Source organism: Onychostoma macrolepis, chromosome 17, assembly GCF_012432095.1.
Source record: "Onychostoma macrolepis isolate SWU-2019 chromosome 17, ASM1243209v1, whole genome shotgun sequence".
NCBI classification, from domain to species: domain Eukaryota; kingdom Metazoa; phylum Chordata; class Actinopteri; order Cypriniformes; family Cyprinidae; genus Onychostoma; species Onychostoma macrolepis.
The window spans coordinates 4,771,682-4,791,638 of NC_081171.1; the positions used below are offsets into that span (position 1 = coordinate 4,771,682).

The 19,957-nt window shown below is 35.4% G+C and overlaps 2 protein-coding genes across 4 annotated transcripts; one reads left to right on the plus strand and one right to left on the minus strand.

The window, feature by feature from the left end:
• Positions 1-2,033: 2,033 nt before the first annotated feature.
• Positions 2,034-4,542, minus strand: tex36 (testis expressed 36). Of its 2 annotated transcripts, none has more exons than XM_058749815.1 (4): positions 4,381-4,542; positions 4,105-4,221; positions 2,742-2,822; positions 2,034-2,659 (listed from the first exon to the last, which is right to left on the minus strand). In XM_058749815.1, exons 1-4 carry the CDS (start codon positions 4,432-4,434, stop codon positions 2,336-2,338), a joined length of 576 nt encoding a protein of 191 aa, XP_058605798.1. In that variant the 5' UTR covers positions 4,435-4,542; the 3' UTR covers positions 2,034-2,335. The 2 variants fall into 2 exon arrangements, with proteins under 2 accessions (XP_058605798.1, XP_058605797.1); XM_058749814.1 differs by having other exon boundaries at positions 4,105-4,245.
• A 696-nt stretch (positions 4,543-5,238) lies between these two features.
• Positions 5,239-19,921, plus strand: edrf1 (erythroid differentiation regulatory factor 1). 2 transcript variants are annotated; one of them, XM_058750362.1, is made up of 25 exons: positions 5,239-5,667; positions 5,902-6,104; positions 6,358-6,424; positions 7,615-7,740; positions 7,972-8,096; positions 8,180-8,330; positions 8,421-8,513; positions 10,362-10,483; positions 11,918-12,029; positions 12,120-12,267; positions 12,360-12,471; positions 12,568-12,679; positions 12,765-13,040; positions 13,250-13,321; positions 13,607-13,754; positions 13,848-14,039; positions 14,646-14,846; positions 15,069-15,290; positions 15,406-15,632; positions 16,802-16,960; positions 17,043-17,192; positions 17,291-17,444; positions 17,537-17,652; positions 18,606-18,784; positions 19,184-19,921. In XM_058750362.1, exons 1-25 carry the CDS (start codon positions 5,569-5,571, stop codon positions 19,344-19,346), a joined length of 3,729 nt encoding a protein of 1,242 aa, XP_058606345.1. In that variant the 5' UTR covers positions 5,239-5,568; the 3' UTR covers positions 19,347-19,921. The 2 variants fall into 2 exon arrangements, with proteins under 2 accessions (XP_058606345.1, XP_058606346.1); XM_058750363.1 differs by having other exon boundaries at positions 8,427-8,513.
• Positions 19,922-19,957: the final 36 nt, after the last annotated feature.

The following is a 19,957-nucleotide window of genomic DNA, read 5'->3' on the forward strand; positions in this document are numbered from 1 at the left end:
TTGTTTACACTTGTCTGGAAAAAAAAAGGCTAATTAGAGTGTTAAGATGCACTAATTATTTCATCTGCGGAGAACGGTATGGGCTAAATTATTTGTCTTGACCTCTCATGTAAAACATGCCAGACTGTTTCATTAATTCATTATCTGGCAATATTAATTATAATGAGGCCAGTGAAATGAAGTGACTAGGATGGAATGCCCTTAAGTTAAGGCTCTTAATTCAGAAATGATTTATGCTGATTAATCTACTCTATTAACACATAATGCATTCTAATGTTCTAATGTACCTTGACATCTGACTATCCTTTCATAAATCCTTGTCGTTAAAACATTAGTTGCCATAGAAACCTAACAGGTTTGTTTAAATGGAAATGTAACAATCTATTGAAAACTTTCCTGTTTTGAAAAAAAAAATGCACTTAGTTTATTTTTAACAGAACTCAAATGCTTGTTGGTGTGCCGGAGCCCTTTAAAGTGCAGCACAATAAAAGATGAATCTCAATGAGATGCAGTTCTTTGATCTCAACCGGGTTATTCTGCATTCAGCAAATCCATCAGCTTGTGTCCAGCAATTTATTTTTCAATATGTCTTTCAGCAGTGAGAATTGCAATGAACTGTCAGCACAGAGACAAATAACATTAAGATCAATGTTTAGCATTTGAAAAAAACAAAGACTATCAGTTGAACCAGCACCAGAGTAAGTCAGACAATATTAAGAGAACAGACAATGTTAAGAGAATTCTCTGTGCCATCACCATGGCAACATGCTTATCATTCATGAATAGGTTATGAAAGAAATGCAATGTGCAAAACTTCATTACCATCAAAGAAATAAATACTTAATTACTAGATGTCATTTTCTTGGATTGCATTTCAAAATGTGGGCTAAGCAATGACGGCAATCCCTCCCAGTATCTCTCCCTGGGTTCATCTGGACGTGTGGCTAAAGGAAATCTGAAAAGCACAGAGGATTCTCCTCGCTGCTCTTTTCCAGGTGCGCACAGACTGCGATACAGCTGCCGTTTCAAATGCAACACCTGCTAGAATAAGATGGCAATCTTACGCTCTCTCTTTGAAGCTGAGATAATGTAACGCTGTTGACTGTTTAATCTCTTTCAAAGGCAGGATTCTGAGCTTTAGCCCAAACGTCACACTGCCCTGCTGAGTTTTTTTTTACCCTTACATCCCCACAAATCCCCATTTCTCGCTTTGAACCACATCAGGTGAGTAAAATGCCACATTAAATGGCAATTTAATTTTATGATTCTCGCTGATTCTCACTATTCTCACTGATGCAACATTATATTTTTTTGTTAATTAGACTATATTTAGATTTTTTTTTTTAGTTTTCACCTTAATTTGAAAGTTTTATTAGATTCATTGTGTACAAACAATATAGTTTTTATAAATTTTTAATTTGTGGTTTTAGTTTATTTAGCTTTAGTTATTTTAGCATTTCAAGTTCAACTAAATAAAAATGAGAAATGTTGTCTTTAGCTAAAATTAAACAAGTTTAAGTTTATATATTTTATTTCAAGTAACATTTTTATGGCTTTAGTTAATGATAATAACCCTGATTCAATAAAGTAAAATGATTTTTAAAAATTCAATGATTTCTCTAAAAGCAAAAGAAACCCTAGTAACAGTAACATAATTTACTTAACATAAACATTAACATAACACTTATTTTAATTTTATTAACATAAAATAACATTTTTATTTTATTTTAATAATTACTAACATAAGAGTTTAAAGAAAAAAAATACATACACACACACACATATATATATCCTGTAGATAGATAGATAGATATATAGATAGATGATAGATTTATTTATTTATTAAAATAAGTTAAATAATATAATATTAATAATAATATATAAATATAATATGAAATATTATGCTGGTATGCCAAAGATTCAACTAAATATGAAAAAAGTCAATAAGTCAACACCATGTCATACTCATCAAATTCTTGTCACAGTTATCTCTATTTATTTCTGAGACAAGTTTATTCTAATACATATAGGCTGACAAAGTTCATAAACACAAGAAATACAATACGCTCAATAAACAAGCTTTAATAAAGCATTCTTTTTCATAAGACTGAGCTGAAAATTTTAATTTTTTCTTATTATACAGTATATCACATTCAACACTGATACTCTTTACAGACTGAAACAGATTTCAGAATTTGTGATCCTGCAAAGCTATAGTAGTGATACAGTCAAAATGGACACTGACCTCTGCTGGTTAAAGCAGACAATGACACTAGAGGATCATGCTTAGTGTCACAAGCATTGATTGCAGTCTGATCATCTCTGATTGTGTTATTTAGGGGGTTAATGAGAGGTTGGTGACTGCTAGTACACTTAGTGGAGTGTGCTGGTTAGAGTCGTCCCTCCCAAACCACATGAAACCATCCCCGGCCTGAGCCGTAGCGTTCATTTGAGACCTCGCTGAGTGATCCCTGGGGAAGCGTCTTCTCAGTGTGTCTTCTCTGCCCTCCGTTTCCTGTTTAGGCAGGAAGTCGGTTCGATAAGCTGAATGGTCCCACTTTGCTGTGCTAAGTGGACTCAAGGCGTCATCATAATGGCGCAGGTAGAAATGAGAGTTATGCTGGCGACGCTCATCAAAACATTTCTTACGGCCAAAACCCTGAACACATACACAAGGAAATGGGTATAAAGATTTAAGATATAATAAATAGAAGCACTGTGTATCATAACGATGAGCTCACCTGATCATACACGTCAATAGAGTGCTGCAGTGCTGTGCGGTTATCATGCGCTGACACTGGATATTCTCTTCCCATTGTTTTCTGCCACAGAAAGCCTCAACATGAGAATGTCTCTTCATACAAGGATGAATCGGAATGATTACAGTACAGTAAAAAAATCATTTCCTCCAGAAATTTGCTATCTGTAACCAGTGCTGGATGAAACAGCCTACTGTTTTGTAGTCAGTGGACTACAAAAAAGTAACATAGCCAGCATGTAATCTACATGCTGGGTAAAGATGACTTTTTTGACTACAAAAAAGTAATCTAATTGTAGTCCAATACTGAATACAAATTACATGACAAAAATAGTGATGCAATCAATTACATTACACATTTTAGGTAATATAATCTGACTTTTTGATTACTTATACACTAGTCAACATTTGAAGTGGATCAAAACCTTTCATCAAAATTGTCCTAAAACCTAAAACCAAAATGCGTTCTTGTCTTAGGACAACTTTGATGAACTTTTTTGATCCACTTCAAATGTTGACTACTGTACATGATAGTTTTCCAAACTTGTATTTGATTTAAAACACAGGCGTTTCATTCTTGAATGAATCCGAGTCTTTGAATGAATCATTTGAGTGAGTGGTTCAATGACCCATTTGCTTTGCTTCTGAACAAATCAGCATTTTGAACAAATTGATTGAATTAATGACTCAATGACTCATTCATCAACACAATGACTGGCGATGTAACCTTCATAATTCAAGTATCCAATTGTTTCATTTTGTCACTCATTTCATATTTCTGTAGGCTATGCAAAATGATTTTATTTTAAACATTTTACTGTGTTAATGCATTTACTGCCGTCTAAGTAGCATTAATTGTGTAAATACATCTAAATTCAACTTAAGATGCAGCTTCTGTGCCACAGTGCAAAGATGGCTTTGGTTGGTACTGATTTTATTGGTAACACCTATAATGTCATATGTTTCAAATATTGACTAAATTCATGAATTTAATATTAAAGGTGACAGACATATTTTATAAAGTTAGAAAAATGCTATTTTCTATAAAAATAGCATGTATTATATACACGTGTAACATGCCGTCGGATAATGACAGTGTCATATAAACTTTTCTATGAAAAAAAACTTGAAATAATAGCTAATAAAAACGGTAAGGTAGCTTTATATTCACGCTAAAAATCGATACTGGTCTGCACTTCACTATAACGTAAATGTCACGCAGCTTTGCAATACAGATTTTGATAACTGGACAGCTAAATAAAATGTGCGGTGCGCTTTCTGCAATAAGCACCTAATATTTACTAAATTATGCAAAATATCACTTAATTTTAATAGCAATAGCTAACCTTTTCAGGATTGATGAATATTTTGGGATATCTCTCCTCTGCTTGTGTCAGGGCTTGAGGAACTCCATGTGCCAGCATTGAACCTGTGCTCGTACACAGATCACGTGTTTGTCCAGTCTGTGACACACCAGTGTTAATAAACTGGAAAAGACGGCATTGGTAAATAAATCAAATAATTAGAAAAAGGAAGAAAGAAAGAACTAGGCGAGAGCAGCGTAAAATTCAGTCTAAACGCTTTCATAGGAAAGGCTAGTTGAAGAAGTGTGGTTATCTTACCCAGTTTCCACTCTTGTTCTTCTTATTAAAGTATCTCTTGCCTCCATTACTCATTGTCACTGCATGAATTTAAAATAAACACATAACTAAAATTACTACTAACTAAAGCAGGTGAACTCAGGTGAAAGAGAGCAAACAGTGATTTTGAAACCATGGCAACAGAACGCATACGCTATTCATAAAGAACCGAGCACTGAAAACAAACTAACACAATCACAATAAATATATGCATTTTGAACACGCAATACCTGTATGTGGATATACTGATGTTTAAAATAATATTATAATATGATAAGAAACTTTTATAATAATATATAAAATTGTGTATTATCTATATCTATATCTATATCTATATCTATATCTATATCTATATATATATATATATATATATATATATATATATATATACATACATAGTAATAAATCTATTTATATTTATTATACGAATTTATATGATCAATACATAACTAGATGTATATGTAGTAATATAATCCTTTAAATAATCACATTCAATATATAAAATTGTCGGGAATTATTATAATAATCTAAAATATAACGTAAAATAACATATAAATACAAAATCTAACGTAATTATTTTAGTTTAAAATACTGTAAATGCGTTTTTACGGTAAATTATTTATATAACTACGATATAAAAATCTAATATATACAAATAAACCAACAAACAAGTATTTTCTACATTATATAACGTATATATCCTAAATATATAATATATTCATATTTAAAAGTATTTAAAAGTGTTTGTAGTATTTTAGTCAAAAACACTGGGACACTTTTAATGCATTTCTACATTTTTCCACTCCTTTCTAGAAAGTGGCGTCGCTGACGTCACGTGTACTTCCGGGTGAGAGGTACAGTAAGTTTGGAGTGCTCAGAGAGAAGCTGCCAGGTGACAAGACGTAACTGAATTTCCTCAGAGAACGGCGTTTATTTTTAATTTTTTATCGAGTAATCTGACAGATTTCTGCATGTCACTCACATATCGATATTTAAGATGAAACAGCGAGAAATTTAATGTAAAGCAACATGGTCTTCTGTGTGATCCAGTAGCAGTAGTTAGTTTAGCAGATTTATGATCAGTTACAGCGTATGAGTGAAAGAAGCAGCGATTGTATGTTTTAAACGTTACCTTCGTGTAATTCGTCGTTTGGTGGAGGTTCTGGATGGATGAGTGTGGTGAATATGAGCTCTCAGGATAAGAAGACAGACTCAGAACCCAGACATGAGGAGGATCAGAGCTGCCCTGCATCTGAGGACAACAAACAGGTCTGATAGTTTGTGTCCAGAGTCACTGCAGCACTGTAACACAATAATGTAACACTGTAAGAGACTGTCATTACAGTAAGATGATGCCCATTTTACACTGTCCTGTTGCACTAATCATGTGTTTTTGTTGCTTTGCATTTATGGAAATGTGGGTGGAATGTCATAAAATCATAAGTTCAAAGATGTTCAGTCCTATTGAGATGAATGTTGTATGTAAAATATTTGTGATTTTAGGTGATTTGTCTGGGCAACAATGAAGTGAAGAGTCGTGCAGTAGTGAAGTACTCAGCCGCTCCGCCGTCCTCCTCCTATGCATTACTACAAGAGCAGACCGACCTCAAGCTGCCCCCAGCAAACTGGCTGCGGGAGAATGCTCAGCTGGGCACTGCAGGGACCACCGTACTCGGATCCAGCAGGAAAAGCAAACCCTTCTCCAGGTATCACTATTATTTTACATTTATATATTTGGAAGATGCATTTCCGTTGCATTCCCTGGAAATCAAACCCATTACCTTGGCATTATGAGCGTCGCGCTCTGCTGTTTGAGCTACAGGAAAGCTCATGTTACATTTAATGTGAGCTTTTCTGTATTACGTTTCAAATGTATTACATTTAATGTAAATGTATGTATTTAGATTGCAGTGAAGCTGATCTTTCCGTGCATTCTTGTGTTTTCTTTGTTAATTGTAGTTTTGGGATGGCGTACGACTTCATCGACTGTATAGGTGATGATGTTGATGTTGTGTCTGATTCAGAGGTGAGTCTGTTGTATTGAGAATACAAAGTCTTCTTTATATGACACAATAAATGATTAAATTAAAATGGCTTTTTTTGAATATTTGGTAACACTTTACTTGACGGGGTGTGCATAAGACTGACACGACACCTTCATAATCATGACATGACACATGTCATGAATATGAAGGAGGTTTTATACATGTTTATGACAACTTTCATTAAGTGTCATTCGCTCAGTTATGTCATTTTTAATGCAAAGATGACATTATTTCACCTAACCCTAGCCCATAACAAAGACATCTTAAACAATGTCATCTTTGCATTAACTGAGCAAATGACACTTAATGACAGTTGTCATAAACATGCATAAAAAACCTTCATATTCATGACATGTCATGTCATGATTATGAAGGTGTCATGTCAGTCTTATGCACACCCCTTCAAGCAAAGTGTAACCGAATATTTGATTCTGATTGGTTGATGGTCATATTTTTGTATAATGATATTAGATAATATAATTGACGTGTGTGATTTCACATGGAGCTGCATTTACCACACAGAGCCATTGTTTACTGACAAGCTGCGCAAAACTACGTTGATAATGAACGTGGATTTGCGCAGCTTGTCAGTGAACAACGGCTCTGTGTGGTAAATGCAGCTCCATGTGAAATCACGCACGTGATGGAAATTACCGCTGATTACAGAACCGGCTTTACTGACAAGATGCGCAATAAATATCACATGCGATATATCGTGCAGCCCTAATTATTAATGCTTTTATTCAGCAAGGATGTATTAAATTGTTCAAAAGTTACAAAAGATTAGTAAGTAAATGCTGTTCTTTTGAACTTATTGAACTTTGTATTTATCAAATAATCCCCAAAAATGGATCAGTTTTCACAAAAATATGAAGCAGAACTGTTTTCAACATTGATAATAATAAGAAATGTTTCTTGAGCAGCAGATAAGTGTATTAGAATGATTTCTGAAGGATCATGTGACACTGAAGACTGGAGTATTGATGCTGAATATTCAGCTTTGCATCACAGCAATAAATTATATTCAGATAGAAAACAGATATATTTAGTTGCAATAATATTTTACAATATTACGGTTCTTACAGTATGTTTGATCAAATAAATGCAGCCTTGATAAAAGACCTTCAGTTTTGAATGGTTTATTTATGACCTTTTTTCTTGATTTAAACAGAACATCAAGAAGTTGCTTAAGATCCCCTACAGTAAGTCACATGTCAGCATGGCTGTTCACAGAGTGGGCAGCACGCTGCTGCTAGATGAACTGGACATTCAGGAACTATTCATGAGGTCATCACAGGTAACTAACAGGAAATAGTCACCTTATCTCTCTTAGCTGTATTGTATTTTGTTAGGGAGCTTCTAAATGCATCTCCATTTAACCGTCTAGTGTCTATTCCTCAAACCTGGAAACAAAATACTGAATTATATAGCAGGAAAACATTTATTTATGCTGTTCAAAGTGTTTTTATGTATGAAGGGAGTGTTTATGCCATCATAAGATTAACCTAACATTGCGACTGCCCTGTAGACTGGTGACTGGACGTGGTTGAAGGAGTTTTACCAGCGTCTGATTGACCAAAAGTGGCAAAGAAAGAAGAAGAGTAAAGAACACTGGAATGAGAAGGCCATCCTCTCGAAGTTTCTCTATTACAGGTGAGAACTGACTTTACATGATTGCCATCTCATGACAGCACTGATTTCATCACTTCCATTCAAGATGCTCTCCTGTGTTTCAGTATTAACAGTGATGGGACTGCAGTGCCTGTGCCGTCAGATACTGAGCAGGCGGCAGAAGAGGGTTGTGGGACGGCGGCTGAAGGACCATCGTGGCCTGCCACCTTCAACAGTTCCACCTCTGAATCTGAGGAGTCTGCGATACCCAAGGAGGTGCGGTCAGCCTTTCCTCTGCTTCTCATTTCTCATGTCATGTGCTCTCAGTGATTTTGAGGCAGAATCATCCTGTTCACTGTCTTTCAGGAGCAGGTGGACACATACACTTTAGGTCACGTATCTTCGGTTCCCAAAGAGCAGAATCTGCCCACATTGTTCAATGAAGGAGAAAACAATCAGGTAATAACATTTATTTAACATTCCCTAACTTCCAAAGTCAAATCTTGCACCTAAAAATTGTGCCATACACCACATTTTTGAATTTAACTTATTTCACTTTTAGTTAAAAATAAATAAAAGTTATATGTATATAGGGGTGTGTGCGCGATATATGTGACCCTGGACCACAAAACCAGTCTTAAGTGTAAATTTTTCGAAATTGAGATTTAATACATCATCTGAAAGATGAATAAATAAGCTTTCCATTGATGTATGGTTTGTTAGGATCGGACAATATTTGGCCAAGATTCAACTATTTGAAAATTTGGAATCTGAGGGTGCAAAAAAATCTAAATATTGAGAAAATCGCCTTTAAAGTTGTCCAAATGAAGTTCTTAGCAATGCATATTACTAATCAAAAAACGATGTTTTGATATATTTACAGTAGTAAATTTACAAAATATCTTCATGGAATATGATCTTTACTTAATGTACTAATAATTTTTGGCATAAAAGAAAAATCTATAATTTTGACCCATACAGTGTATTTTTGGCTATTGCTACAAATATACCCCAGCGACTTAAGACTGGTTTTGTGGTCCAGGGTCACATATATCGTCTGCGATAATATCGTAATTGTTGTTTTAACGATGTGTGATTGGACATTGAGTATTTTGCAAAATACTCATTCCAAACATCCCTACAGAGCACACGCATACATTAAGTGAAGTCTAGACTAGTGCGCATGCGCATGCGCATTTAGAGTGCGTTCTTTCCCTGCATGATTCAGTCTAATAAAATGCATTTACAGTTATCACAAATTCAAGACATGGGGGCAGAAAATGTAGGCTATATATTTATACCACTTCATATAGCCTAGTTAATCAATTTCACACGAAGAGTGCCGTTTTTCTCCAAAAATGACCATATTACAAATGTGATACTGATTTTTTTACAACAGTTCAGTAAACAAGTTAATTAAGAGACTTACGTTTTAGACACCATATTTAGCCTACTGTTTTTGCGCTATTTCGACAACAAAAATAATTCCAAACACAGCCACAGCACTGTTTTAGGTCTCTGAGCAACATGACAGTGTTTCGTTCCTGAATGAATCAACCATTTAAATGATTCGGTTCAATCGCAATGACTCACTTATTAACATTGACTTGCTGCCACCTACTGGAGGTTTTAATTTCACATTCAAATATCAGTATTCAACCTTTTATGTTTAATATATCAAAACATTATTTATGCATTTGTAACTGCAGGTTAAATGCATTCATGTCTTGCATTAAACAGTGTGTAAATACATATAAATGCCATTTCAGATGCAGCTTCTTTGCAAAGCTGCACTGCAAATATGAATTTTATTGATACTGATTTAATTTGCTTGGTAACAGCCCAAATGTCTTATTATTCTAATTCACTAATTAAATGTAAGAATTTGACTCAAAACATAATGGACACATTTAGAAAAAATGCCCATAAAATGTAAAAATCAGTTTAAACTTTTTGGAAAAGATTAATTTCTTTCAGTGTGAACTGACCACCACACAGAATATGGAGAATATGAAAAACATTAGGTTTGCTGAAAAACGTCAGCTGTCCACGGCAGTCCTTAAGATACCAGCACAATAAAATATCAGCATCAGCATCAGCATCTATCAAATACTCAGCAAAATATCATCTAATTATCATTATCGATAAAATCCCAGAAAATATTGAGAGATTATTTTTTGTCAATATCGCACACCCCTATATGTATATATAATTTATTTTTAATTAAATGTGAAATAAATTTACATAGAAAATTTTCAAAAATGCTAAAAATAAATACATATTTCTTTATCTCTCTCACGGTCTCAGGATTTGAGGAATGACTTTGTCCGGAATATTCTATGGACATTTGAGGACATCCACATGCTTGTGGGATCAAATATGCCCATATTTGGAGGTGGCCGATACCCAGCAGTCAGTCTTCGACTCAGGTTAGAGTTCTACAATTATTTATTTAATTTATTATTATTATTATTATTTTGCCATTTTCATATATTTTCAGGATATATTTATCTGCTTTTGAATTATTTCCAAATTTATTACATTTGAAGGCTGAACCCTCTATATACACTAATGTTCAAACGTTTGGGGTCAGTAAGATTAAAAAAAAAAAAGTAATATTTTATTCAAAAGAATGCATTAAATTGATAGAAAGTGAAAAATACATTCATAATATTACAATAAATAAATAATTCATTTTAAAGTACATTACAATAGAAAAGGTTATTTTTAGGGCTGCCCTCAACTATAGAGTTTTATGGTCAACTAGTAGTCGTTCATTTTAAGCATTAATCGACTAATCGCACGTTTATTAATAAACCATTTAAATCATTATAATGAGCCTTTAATTGCCTACATAGCCTAATAAGCGCTCAAGCACACACATAAAGCTCGCCACAGCACACCGGCAGAAGTAATGATTATGAATGTTTCAGGGAAAAACAGTAAGGAGACTTCATAGAACATTTTAATAACTTGATAAACTAGTTCTTTCTTTGTTTTCGGCTTAAGAGATGAAGTCGGCAATACTGACTCGTCATCTCCACAGTAGTGGACGTGCCTGTATGCATACAGATTACATAATCTGAGAATATTTGTTTTCCATTTGAATTGGTTCATTTGAAAGTAAACATTTCACTCTCTATAGATATATTTTTAATGTCTGTAAGGCAAACATATACACAGAGATTTGCGGTGTAATTCGCAGAGACCAAGACGGCAGAAAGCACATCCTGTTTGCTTTCATTATTTTATAAAAGTGTGTTTTGTTGTTATTGTGAGTGCACAGATTTGAAAGATGTATTACTCTTATCTGTATGACCAAAAATGAGGGAGTATTTTAAGAGCAAGTGAGCGCACTGGCGCCTCCATCTGTCCTGCAGTGAGCATGCTATTGTTCAGCTTCCTCACGCCGCACAGACACTTAGCGCACATTTCTGTGGGTTAACATTAGATTGAGCGGCCATGTAAAGTTGCTAATACTTACATATTTGAGATAAGAATGATAGGCGAACGTTTGGATGTCCGGCCTGATGTACTGTATTACAACTGCATGACTTCGCCTGTGGATTTTTATTTTTATTTTTTTCTGCGACTAATAAAATTTTGGTTGACTAACAATTAGTTGACTATTAGGGGGCAGCCCTAGTTATAATAAATAGTAACAATATTTTACAATATTACTGTTTTTACTGCATTTTTGATCAAATAGATGCAGACTTGTTGAGCATAAGAATTCAGAAATATTTTGTTGAGCATAAGATTTTCAGAAATATTTTTTTGAATTGTATATTATGTACTCTACTATAACCCTATATTTAAGTATTTTATATATTTATTTTAAATGCTTCACTTTGACTTAACAGGGACAACAACAAACCAATCAACGTTCTCACAGGAATTGATTACTGGCTAGATAATTTGATGTGTAACGTACCGGAGCTGGTCATGTGCTTTCACGTCAATGGCATTGTGCAGGTAAGATGATTTGGTGATTTATTAAAAAGGTCTGCACATACTGATGTACAACAATATTTAATTTTCTAACAACTCTCATCTCATTTACAGAAATATGAAATGATAAAGACAGAGGACATCCCGAATTTGGAGAACTCTATGTTCTCGACGCGGGTTGTCAAAGACATTGCACAGAATATCCTGTCATTCCTGAAATCTAACTGTACCAAAGAAGGACACACATACTGGCTCTTCAAAGGTGGGCGGCTGATGTTCTTTAGTTTGCTTTCAAACTTCTTCAGCTTAAGCGACTTCTTTACTCACTAATGGCTTTCTGTTTTGTCCAATTAGCTAGTGGAAGTGACATCGTGAAGCTGTATGACCTCACTACTCTGTGTGAGGAGGCGGCGGAGGAGAAATGCCAGAATCCCTTCACACTTCCTGTGGCAGTGCTTCTCTACAAGTATGATTTACATTCATAACTACCATTCTCATATTCTCTTGCATAAGTTTCCCAGTAAGCATCAGAGACAAATCTATTTGATGTTTTGTCTGACAGAGTGGCCAGCAACATGATGATAAAGACGAGCCAAAACAGGAAGAATTATGGGACCATCAGAACTCTGTTGCTCAACTGTATTAAACTGCTGGATGAGGAGCGACATCCACAGGTATGTAGCTTCATTACATCACATTACATTAATTTCCTCAGCTGATGCATGATTTCTGATCGTTTCCTTCTGTTTGCTGGTGTAGATCATCGCTTCTGCTCACTACATGCTGGCAGAGCTGTTTCAGCTGGATGACGTGAGTGAAGACGAGGGGAACGGGGAGTCACTGAGGGGCGGGGGATCTGAAGACAGCTACAGTGATGAAGAGGAGGAGGAGGAGGAGGAGGACGACGAGGAAGACGAGAGCTGCTCCTACAGCTCCTCCTCTGAGCCGCAGGACGACTCCAAAGCTGTGGCCATCATCAAGTCTGTCGGGGAGCTGTCGGTTCCAGAGAAATACAAGAGCACACATCAGATCAGAGTAGGAGATCAATCTGAAGACTGGCTTTCTATTTTGTTTGTACACGGCTATAATTGAATATAAGCTATTTGATGTATAGTAGAAGTTAAAATGGCCTATTTAGATGTTTGTAAATGTACTCTTTTTTTTTTTTCCACCTTGCATGAATTTGCATAATGATTTTGCATCACGATGTTACCAATGTTTGATGTTATTATGTTGCCTTCCAGCCCAACTGTGCGTTTCCGGTGTCACAAGACAAGGAGGAGAAGTGCCGACTGGTTCTCAGCTACGTTCTGAAGGTAAGAGAATAAGATTAATATTTCTTTTCATATTTTTGTTCATATGCATTTTCTTTTTTTCTTAGTTCTCTGGACTTCATCCATCCAATCATCTATCTATCTATCTATCCATCTATCCATCCATTTGTCCATCTATCCATCTATCGTTCTGTCTTACCTATCCATCCATCTATTGTTCTATCCATCCATCCATCCATCCACCCCTACATCGTTCTATCTTGTCTGTCAATCCCTCCATCCATCCATCCAAAAAACACTAATGCAAAACCTCATCTGTGTGTTTAGGGTTTAAAAGCCGTGGACAGCAGCATAAAAAAAGAGAGTGACCTTCCTGCAGCCGACCCCAGCACACCTATCCCTCTAAAATATGAGGAGCGGAGTCAAAACGGAGCTAGAGACGTGGAGAAAGAGATCGCCCTGCTGCTGGACAGAGGTCAGTCATCTCATCCATGCACTTCCTCAGAAACTGTTTCTTCTTCCACTATTTGATTATTTACTGTGTTCATCTTCGTCTTGGGTCACACAGTCGGTCCGTGTAACAAGGAGCTGAAGGTGCCCACACGCTCCGGGATGTTACCGGGCACATGGCAGCACCGCATGAAACTGCAGCTGTTCCTGAAAGCGTCCAAAGCGTACTACATCCTGTCAGAAGCTGCAACCAACCTGCTGAAGTACGGGCGGGCCCTGCGCTATATCAAACTGGCTCTGCAGTGCCACGGTAAGAACAAGCAGCTTTCTGTACTGTCAGGAAACTTCAGGACACTGCCATTCAAATGTTTGGGGTCAGTAAGAGTTTGATTTTTAAAGAAATTAAAACTTTTATTCAGCATTGATTTATTAAATTAAATTACATTGTTACATTACATTATGTTACATAAATTAAATTAAATTCAATGTTTGAGCAGCAAATCAGCATATTAGAATGATTTCCGAAGGATCATGTGACACTGAAGACTGAGTAACGATGCTGAAAATTCAGCTTTGCTTCACACGAATAAATTACATTTGAAAATATTTTCTAATATATTTAGAAATTCAAATTCAGAAAACAATTATTTCACATTGTAATAATATTTCACAATATTACTGTTTTTACTGTATTTTTGATCAAATATATGCATAAAAGATTTGTTTGAGGAACATTTACAAATATATTACCAAATTCAAACTTTTCAACATTAGTGAATATTTTATACATGTGCATATGTTCTTATTAAAACATAAGAACATTTAAAATATATATTTTAAAGAGTGTTAATTAAGCAGCTTATTTAGAGCTTATCTGTTCAAACTTGATTGATATATGCTTTCTCTGTCCGTATAGATGCGTATTGCTCCATCAGTGGTGGTCTCCACCCGCAGGTGCTTCTGTTCCACTGCCAGTGTCTGTCTCTGTGTGGAGATGTTCAGCTCATGTTGGCCCAGAATGCCTCAAACAGAGCCGCGTATCTGGAGGAAAACAACTACCAGACTAAAGACGACCAGGAGATCCTCCACTGCCTGCACCGTGAGAGCTGCTGCCAAGGTCAGAACGCTCACTCACACACTCTTTGTGCTGAAGAGATCATAATATGGTGTGCATTATGGTAGCAGCTACTGTAATTACTGCAACACCGATGTGGAGTGGGATTTTGGACCAGTGAAATTTCACTGTGCTTAGGAGGTGGATTGGATACTAAAACTGCTGGAAGAGGCAGTGTCTTATAACATTTGAGTAATAAAGCTGTTTTTTTCCCCCCTCTCTCAGCCTTTAGCATGGCCACTGATCTGGCCTCAGACCCAGAGTACCAGCTGATTGTCAGCAGCAAGTGTTACGAGGCCGCCCATGACCTTTTGACCTCAGGAGTTCTGAAGGACCTGGGACAGGAGCAGCTGGCTCAGGTTCTGAAACGGCTCGGTAACATCCGCAACGAGATGGGCGTCTTTTATATGAACCAGGCCGCAGCCATGCAGGCGGAGAAACAAGGAGGTGAGGACTTCTTGGGTTTTCCATTAGACTTTCACAACAAATGTTGGGGTGTTTGTCGAAAATCCTTTGGCAAATAACTTGAGTTGTTTGTGAAGTATGACTTTTTCTTCTCCAGTGCGCAGGAGCGTGTGCGTGGCCGAGCAGGAGCTGTGGAAGAAGAGCTTCTCGTGTTTTGAGAAGGGCATGCAGGATTTCAATGCGATTTCAGACTCTGTGAACACAGCCCTGCTGCTGTGTAACATCGGTCGACTCATGCGTATCTGCGCTCAGGCTCACTGCGTCATGACATCAGAGCACAGCCGCGGCGAGTTCTCACCGGAAGAGACCCTCTACTACAACAAGGTTAATCACACATACAGTCTTGAACTGTACTTGAACTTTTAAGATGTTTAAAGTCTTCTGCAATGCACATTTTGATTTGCTGATTGTAATAATGATTGTTGTGATGATGATGATAATAATAATAATTTTATTATTTTTAGTTTTTATTTTATAAATTGTATTAATTTCTCTTGTACATTGACATGAAGTGACCTATTATTATTCCTATCAGATCCTATTATTATTGACATATAATAATCTTACTGTATGACACTTACCCAAGGGATATACAAATAAGAAATTATTATTATTATATTAAATATTATCTTAATATAGTCATCTTAAAATAAGATGTTTTATCTACAAGAGAAACAATTGTACTATAATAATACTTTCTCATTTTTATATCCCTTTGATTGAATTGTCTTTTATTAAGATTATTATATAAAGATCATTCATATTTATTAATAATAATAACAATATTAATAAGAATATTTTTTCTTGGGTAAGATTATAATATTAAGATTGTTAGAGTAATTATATTATATAATTATATTAATTTAATAATTTATTAAATATGTGATTTAAGACATCTATTTTTATCCATCTACAAATGAGAAATAATTATAATTATTATTATTATTACAATTGAATAATATATAATGATCATTATAAACTAAGAATTAAATGTTGTAGTAGTAGTAATAATAAAAATATTAGCAATAATAAAATTATAATAATTATAAGTCACTAATCTACTTTTTTCCATCTGCAAATGTGAAATTACTATTATTATTTAGAGTAATAATAAATAATAGTATTTGATTATTCTTATTCATTATTATTATTATTATTCATCTTTCTTGTAGATGGATACAAAGTGGTTACAACTGTCTTATGTTAAGATTATTATTTTAAGATGGTTAATATTTAATAATAATAATAATCATCATTTCTTATTTGTATATATTTCTTATATTAAGATTTTTATATCAAGTTGATACATCAACAACCAGAACAATAATAATAATTATTATTATTATTTTTTATTATGCTAACATATATTAGTAGTAGTAGTAGTAGTAAATTTCTGATTTGTAAGTCCCTTGGATAAATTAATTCATGTAAATGTCCTTTAAAGGGTCTTGTTGCTGTAGCTGCATCACAGTAGACCTCTCTCTCATCAATAGGCGATAGATTACTATCAGCGGGCGCTGAAGTCTCTGGGCTGCAGGGAGAGTCACTCAGCCGTCTGGGACTCTGTAAACTGGGAACTCTCTACAACGTATTTCACATTGGCCACACTCCTCCAGGACTATGCACCACTATCCCGTAAAGCACAGGAGCAGGTACACACACACACACTTTATTCTGTCTGTACACACTGCTGAGATAATGAATTCTACTTGACATGAGCGCACTGTGTTTCAGATCGAGAGGGAAGTCACAGAGACCATGATGAAGTCCCTGAGGTACTGCGACCTGCAGACGGAGTCCGCTCGCCAGCCGCTCTACCAGTACAGAGCAGCCACTATCCACCACAGACTGGCTTCAATGTACCACAGCTGCTACCGCAACCAGGTACAGCATCAGACACCTGCAGAGGAAGAGTCGACACCTTCATCTTCAACATACAGTAAGACTTAACATGGAGTGTTGGTCCTGTTTCTTTCTGTCAGGTTGGAGACGAGAGCGTCCGTAAGCAGCACAAAGCTCTGGCGGAGCAACATTACAGTAAGGCCGTGCGGCTCTTCATAAGTCTGAGTGACGCCCCGTGTGAGCTGCTCCGCACGCTTCTGGAGAGAGTGGCCTTCGCTGAGTTCACCATGGCAGGTGAGAAACACACACTGCAGGAAATATCAGCTGGGAGAGGCTGATGGAGCACGAGTAGAGCCTCATATCGGATGTTTTATTGTGTTTTCCAGGTCAGAACAGCAGTGCTGTGAAACAGAAAACTCTGACGGGAGCTCTAGAGATCATGTGTGACACACGTCACGCTTTCAAACTCATCCATAAAGAGCTGCTGGAGCAAAAGGAAAAGGTACATACACACATACACAGATACAACTGTCTTATGTTAAGATTGTTATTTTAAGATGGTTAATATTTAATAATAATAATAATAATATAGTTTCTAATTTATATGTCCCTTGGATAAGTGTCTTATATTAAGATTATTTTATTAAGATTGTTAATATGTATTATGATCATAAATAATAATAATAATACTTTCTCATTTGTTAGTCCCTTGGTTAAAGTGCATTGTATTAAGATTATTATATTATATCATATATTTATTATCATTACTATTATTATTAGTAATAATAATAATAATAATAATAATTTCTCATTTGTAGGTCCCTTGCACAAACAAGTCTATAAAGATTATTATATCAGTTTTATTTTATTAATAACAATAATAATAATAATAATCATCATCATCATTTCTCCCTTGGACAAAAGTGTCTTATATTTTTGTTTATATTTTTATTATTATTCATGTTTTTATTATTGATTTCTCAGTTGTAAGTCCCTTGGACAAAAGTGTCTTATATTAATAATCTTATATGAATTATTATTAATAATAAAAAGTAATAATAATAAATAATTATTTCTCATTTATAAGTCTCTTGTATTATAATAAGATTATTATATAAAGGTTAATATTTAACACATCACAATTATTATTTCTTATTTGTAAGTCCCTTGCATGAATGTGATTATAATAATAGTAATGATAATCATCATCACTATCAACATTTCTCTCTTGGACAAAATTGTCTTATTTATTTGATTATTTTTGTTGTTTATTATTATTAAAAATAATGATTTCCCGTTTGTAAGTCCTTTGGACAAAAGTGTCTTAGATTCATGATTATTATATGAATTATTATTATTATTTATAATAATAATAATAATAACAATAACAACATCAATAATTGTTCTCTTTGTTCAATGGGCAGTTTTACAGTGTTATGTGCTGTATGTTGACAGGTATTGACGCCAGAAGACTCAGACAAACCTGAAGAGCTCCATGAGGCTTCAGATAGTTCTTCCTCTTCTGAGCTCAACACTGAAGAGGTTGTGAAGTTAATTGGCGTCTTTGAGCCCAGTTTCTCCTTCCTGCTGCTGCAACTGATTAAACTCAGCACTGCAAGCAAACGCAAACTCAGGTGAGAGATGCAAAATATACATACTTGGGGCAGTCGTGGCCTAATGGATAGAGAGTTTAACTTTTAACCCGAAGGTTGCGGGTTCGAGTCTCGGGTCCGGCGGGGATTGTAGGTGGGGGGAGTGAATATCCAGCGCTCTCTCCACCCTCAATACCACGACTGAGGTGAGACCCTTGAGCCCCCAACTGCTCCCCGGGCACCGCAAGCTTCGGGTGTGTGTGTGTACACTTGGATGGGTTAAATGCAGGTTGAAATGCAAAGTCACTTCACTTTCACATACTACAGCAATATACTTCAGTACCATATTCCATATAACCTCAACAGATTTAGTATCGTTACTATCTAACAAATGGCACTATAGTGTTTCATTATGTGGTGGTTTTGTGTTTTCATATGCAGTGGTAAAGAAGAGGAGCAGGTGAAGATCTGCAAGAACGTATATTCTCGCCTCCTGCGGGCCGAAAAGTCCGTCCCGCTCATTCAGCGGGTTTCCCTTTTCATGGAGCTGCTGGATCAGCTAAAACCACCGACAGGAAGTGATGAAGCAAGATCGTCATCTTGAGAATCAAATCCAAAGGACTCTTCGGCTTCCTGACATCATTAATGCCAAGCATGCAACAGTTTAGAGTTGAAACTATCTTGCTTTTACACAGCTGATATGTTATTAATAAAAGTTTTGGCAAGTGACTTGGAAGGAAAGAAAATGTGAACTACAACCCTCACCAGCAGTGCCTTTGTTATGCTCACATTGTGCTGGACTTCCTGTTAAAAGTCCACAGACTCTAACTACATGATTTCATTTTTTCTTTCATGAAAACAGTATGATAATAAACCCAAACTGTACAGTTGTTTGTAGAGCAGATATTTATTGCTAATGAGACAATATGTACAAAATGTGAACCTATGGTTTTGTTTGACTTTTTATCAGGAAGCACACTCACAGGCTTTTCTTTTTCTGGTGCATAAATAAGCTCATGAACTGTAAAAAAAGGTTTTCAATAAAAAAAATGTGCAATAATTTAGCAAAGGTCAATGCAACAGGGGTGATTATCTAGTTACAGTATTGTAAAAAATTGTGATGGCTTGGCTTTTAAATCTTTAATAAATTTCAAAGCTGCTCAAAGTCATTGTCAAGGTTTTTGTTGTTTTTTTAGAACTGAAACACTTGTCATA

Coding starts and splice junctions, on each gene's coding strand:
- edrf1 (XM_058750362.1), top strand. CDS start 5,569: ATGAGTGTGGTGAATATGAGCTCTCAGGATAAGAAGACAGACTCAGAA. Junction 13,041..13,249: donor AGAGCACACATCAGATCAGA/GTAGGAGATCAA, acceptor GTTGCCTTCCAG/CCCAACTGTGCGTTTCCGGT. Junction 17,653..18,605: donor TGCTGGAGCAAAAGGAAAAG/GTACATACACAC, acceptor GTATGTTGACAG/GTATTGACGCCAGAAGACTC.
- tex36 (XM_058749814.1), bottom strand. CDS start 4,434: ATGAGTAATGGAGGCAAGAGATACTTTAATAAGAAGAACAAGAGTGGA. Junction 2,823..4,104: donor TATTCATCAATCCTGAAAAG/GTTAGCTATTGC, acceptor TTTCTGTGGCAG/AAAACAATGGGAAGAGAATA. Junction 2,660..2,741: donor CTATTGACGTGTATGATCAG/GTGAGCTCATCG, acceptor GTATGTGTTCAG/GGTTTTGGCCGTAAGAAATG.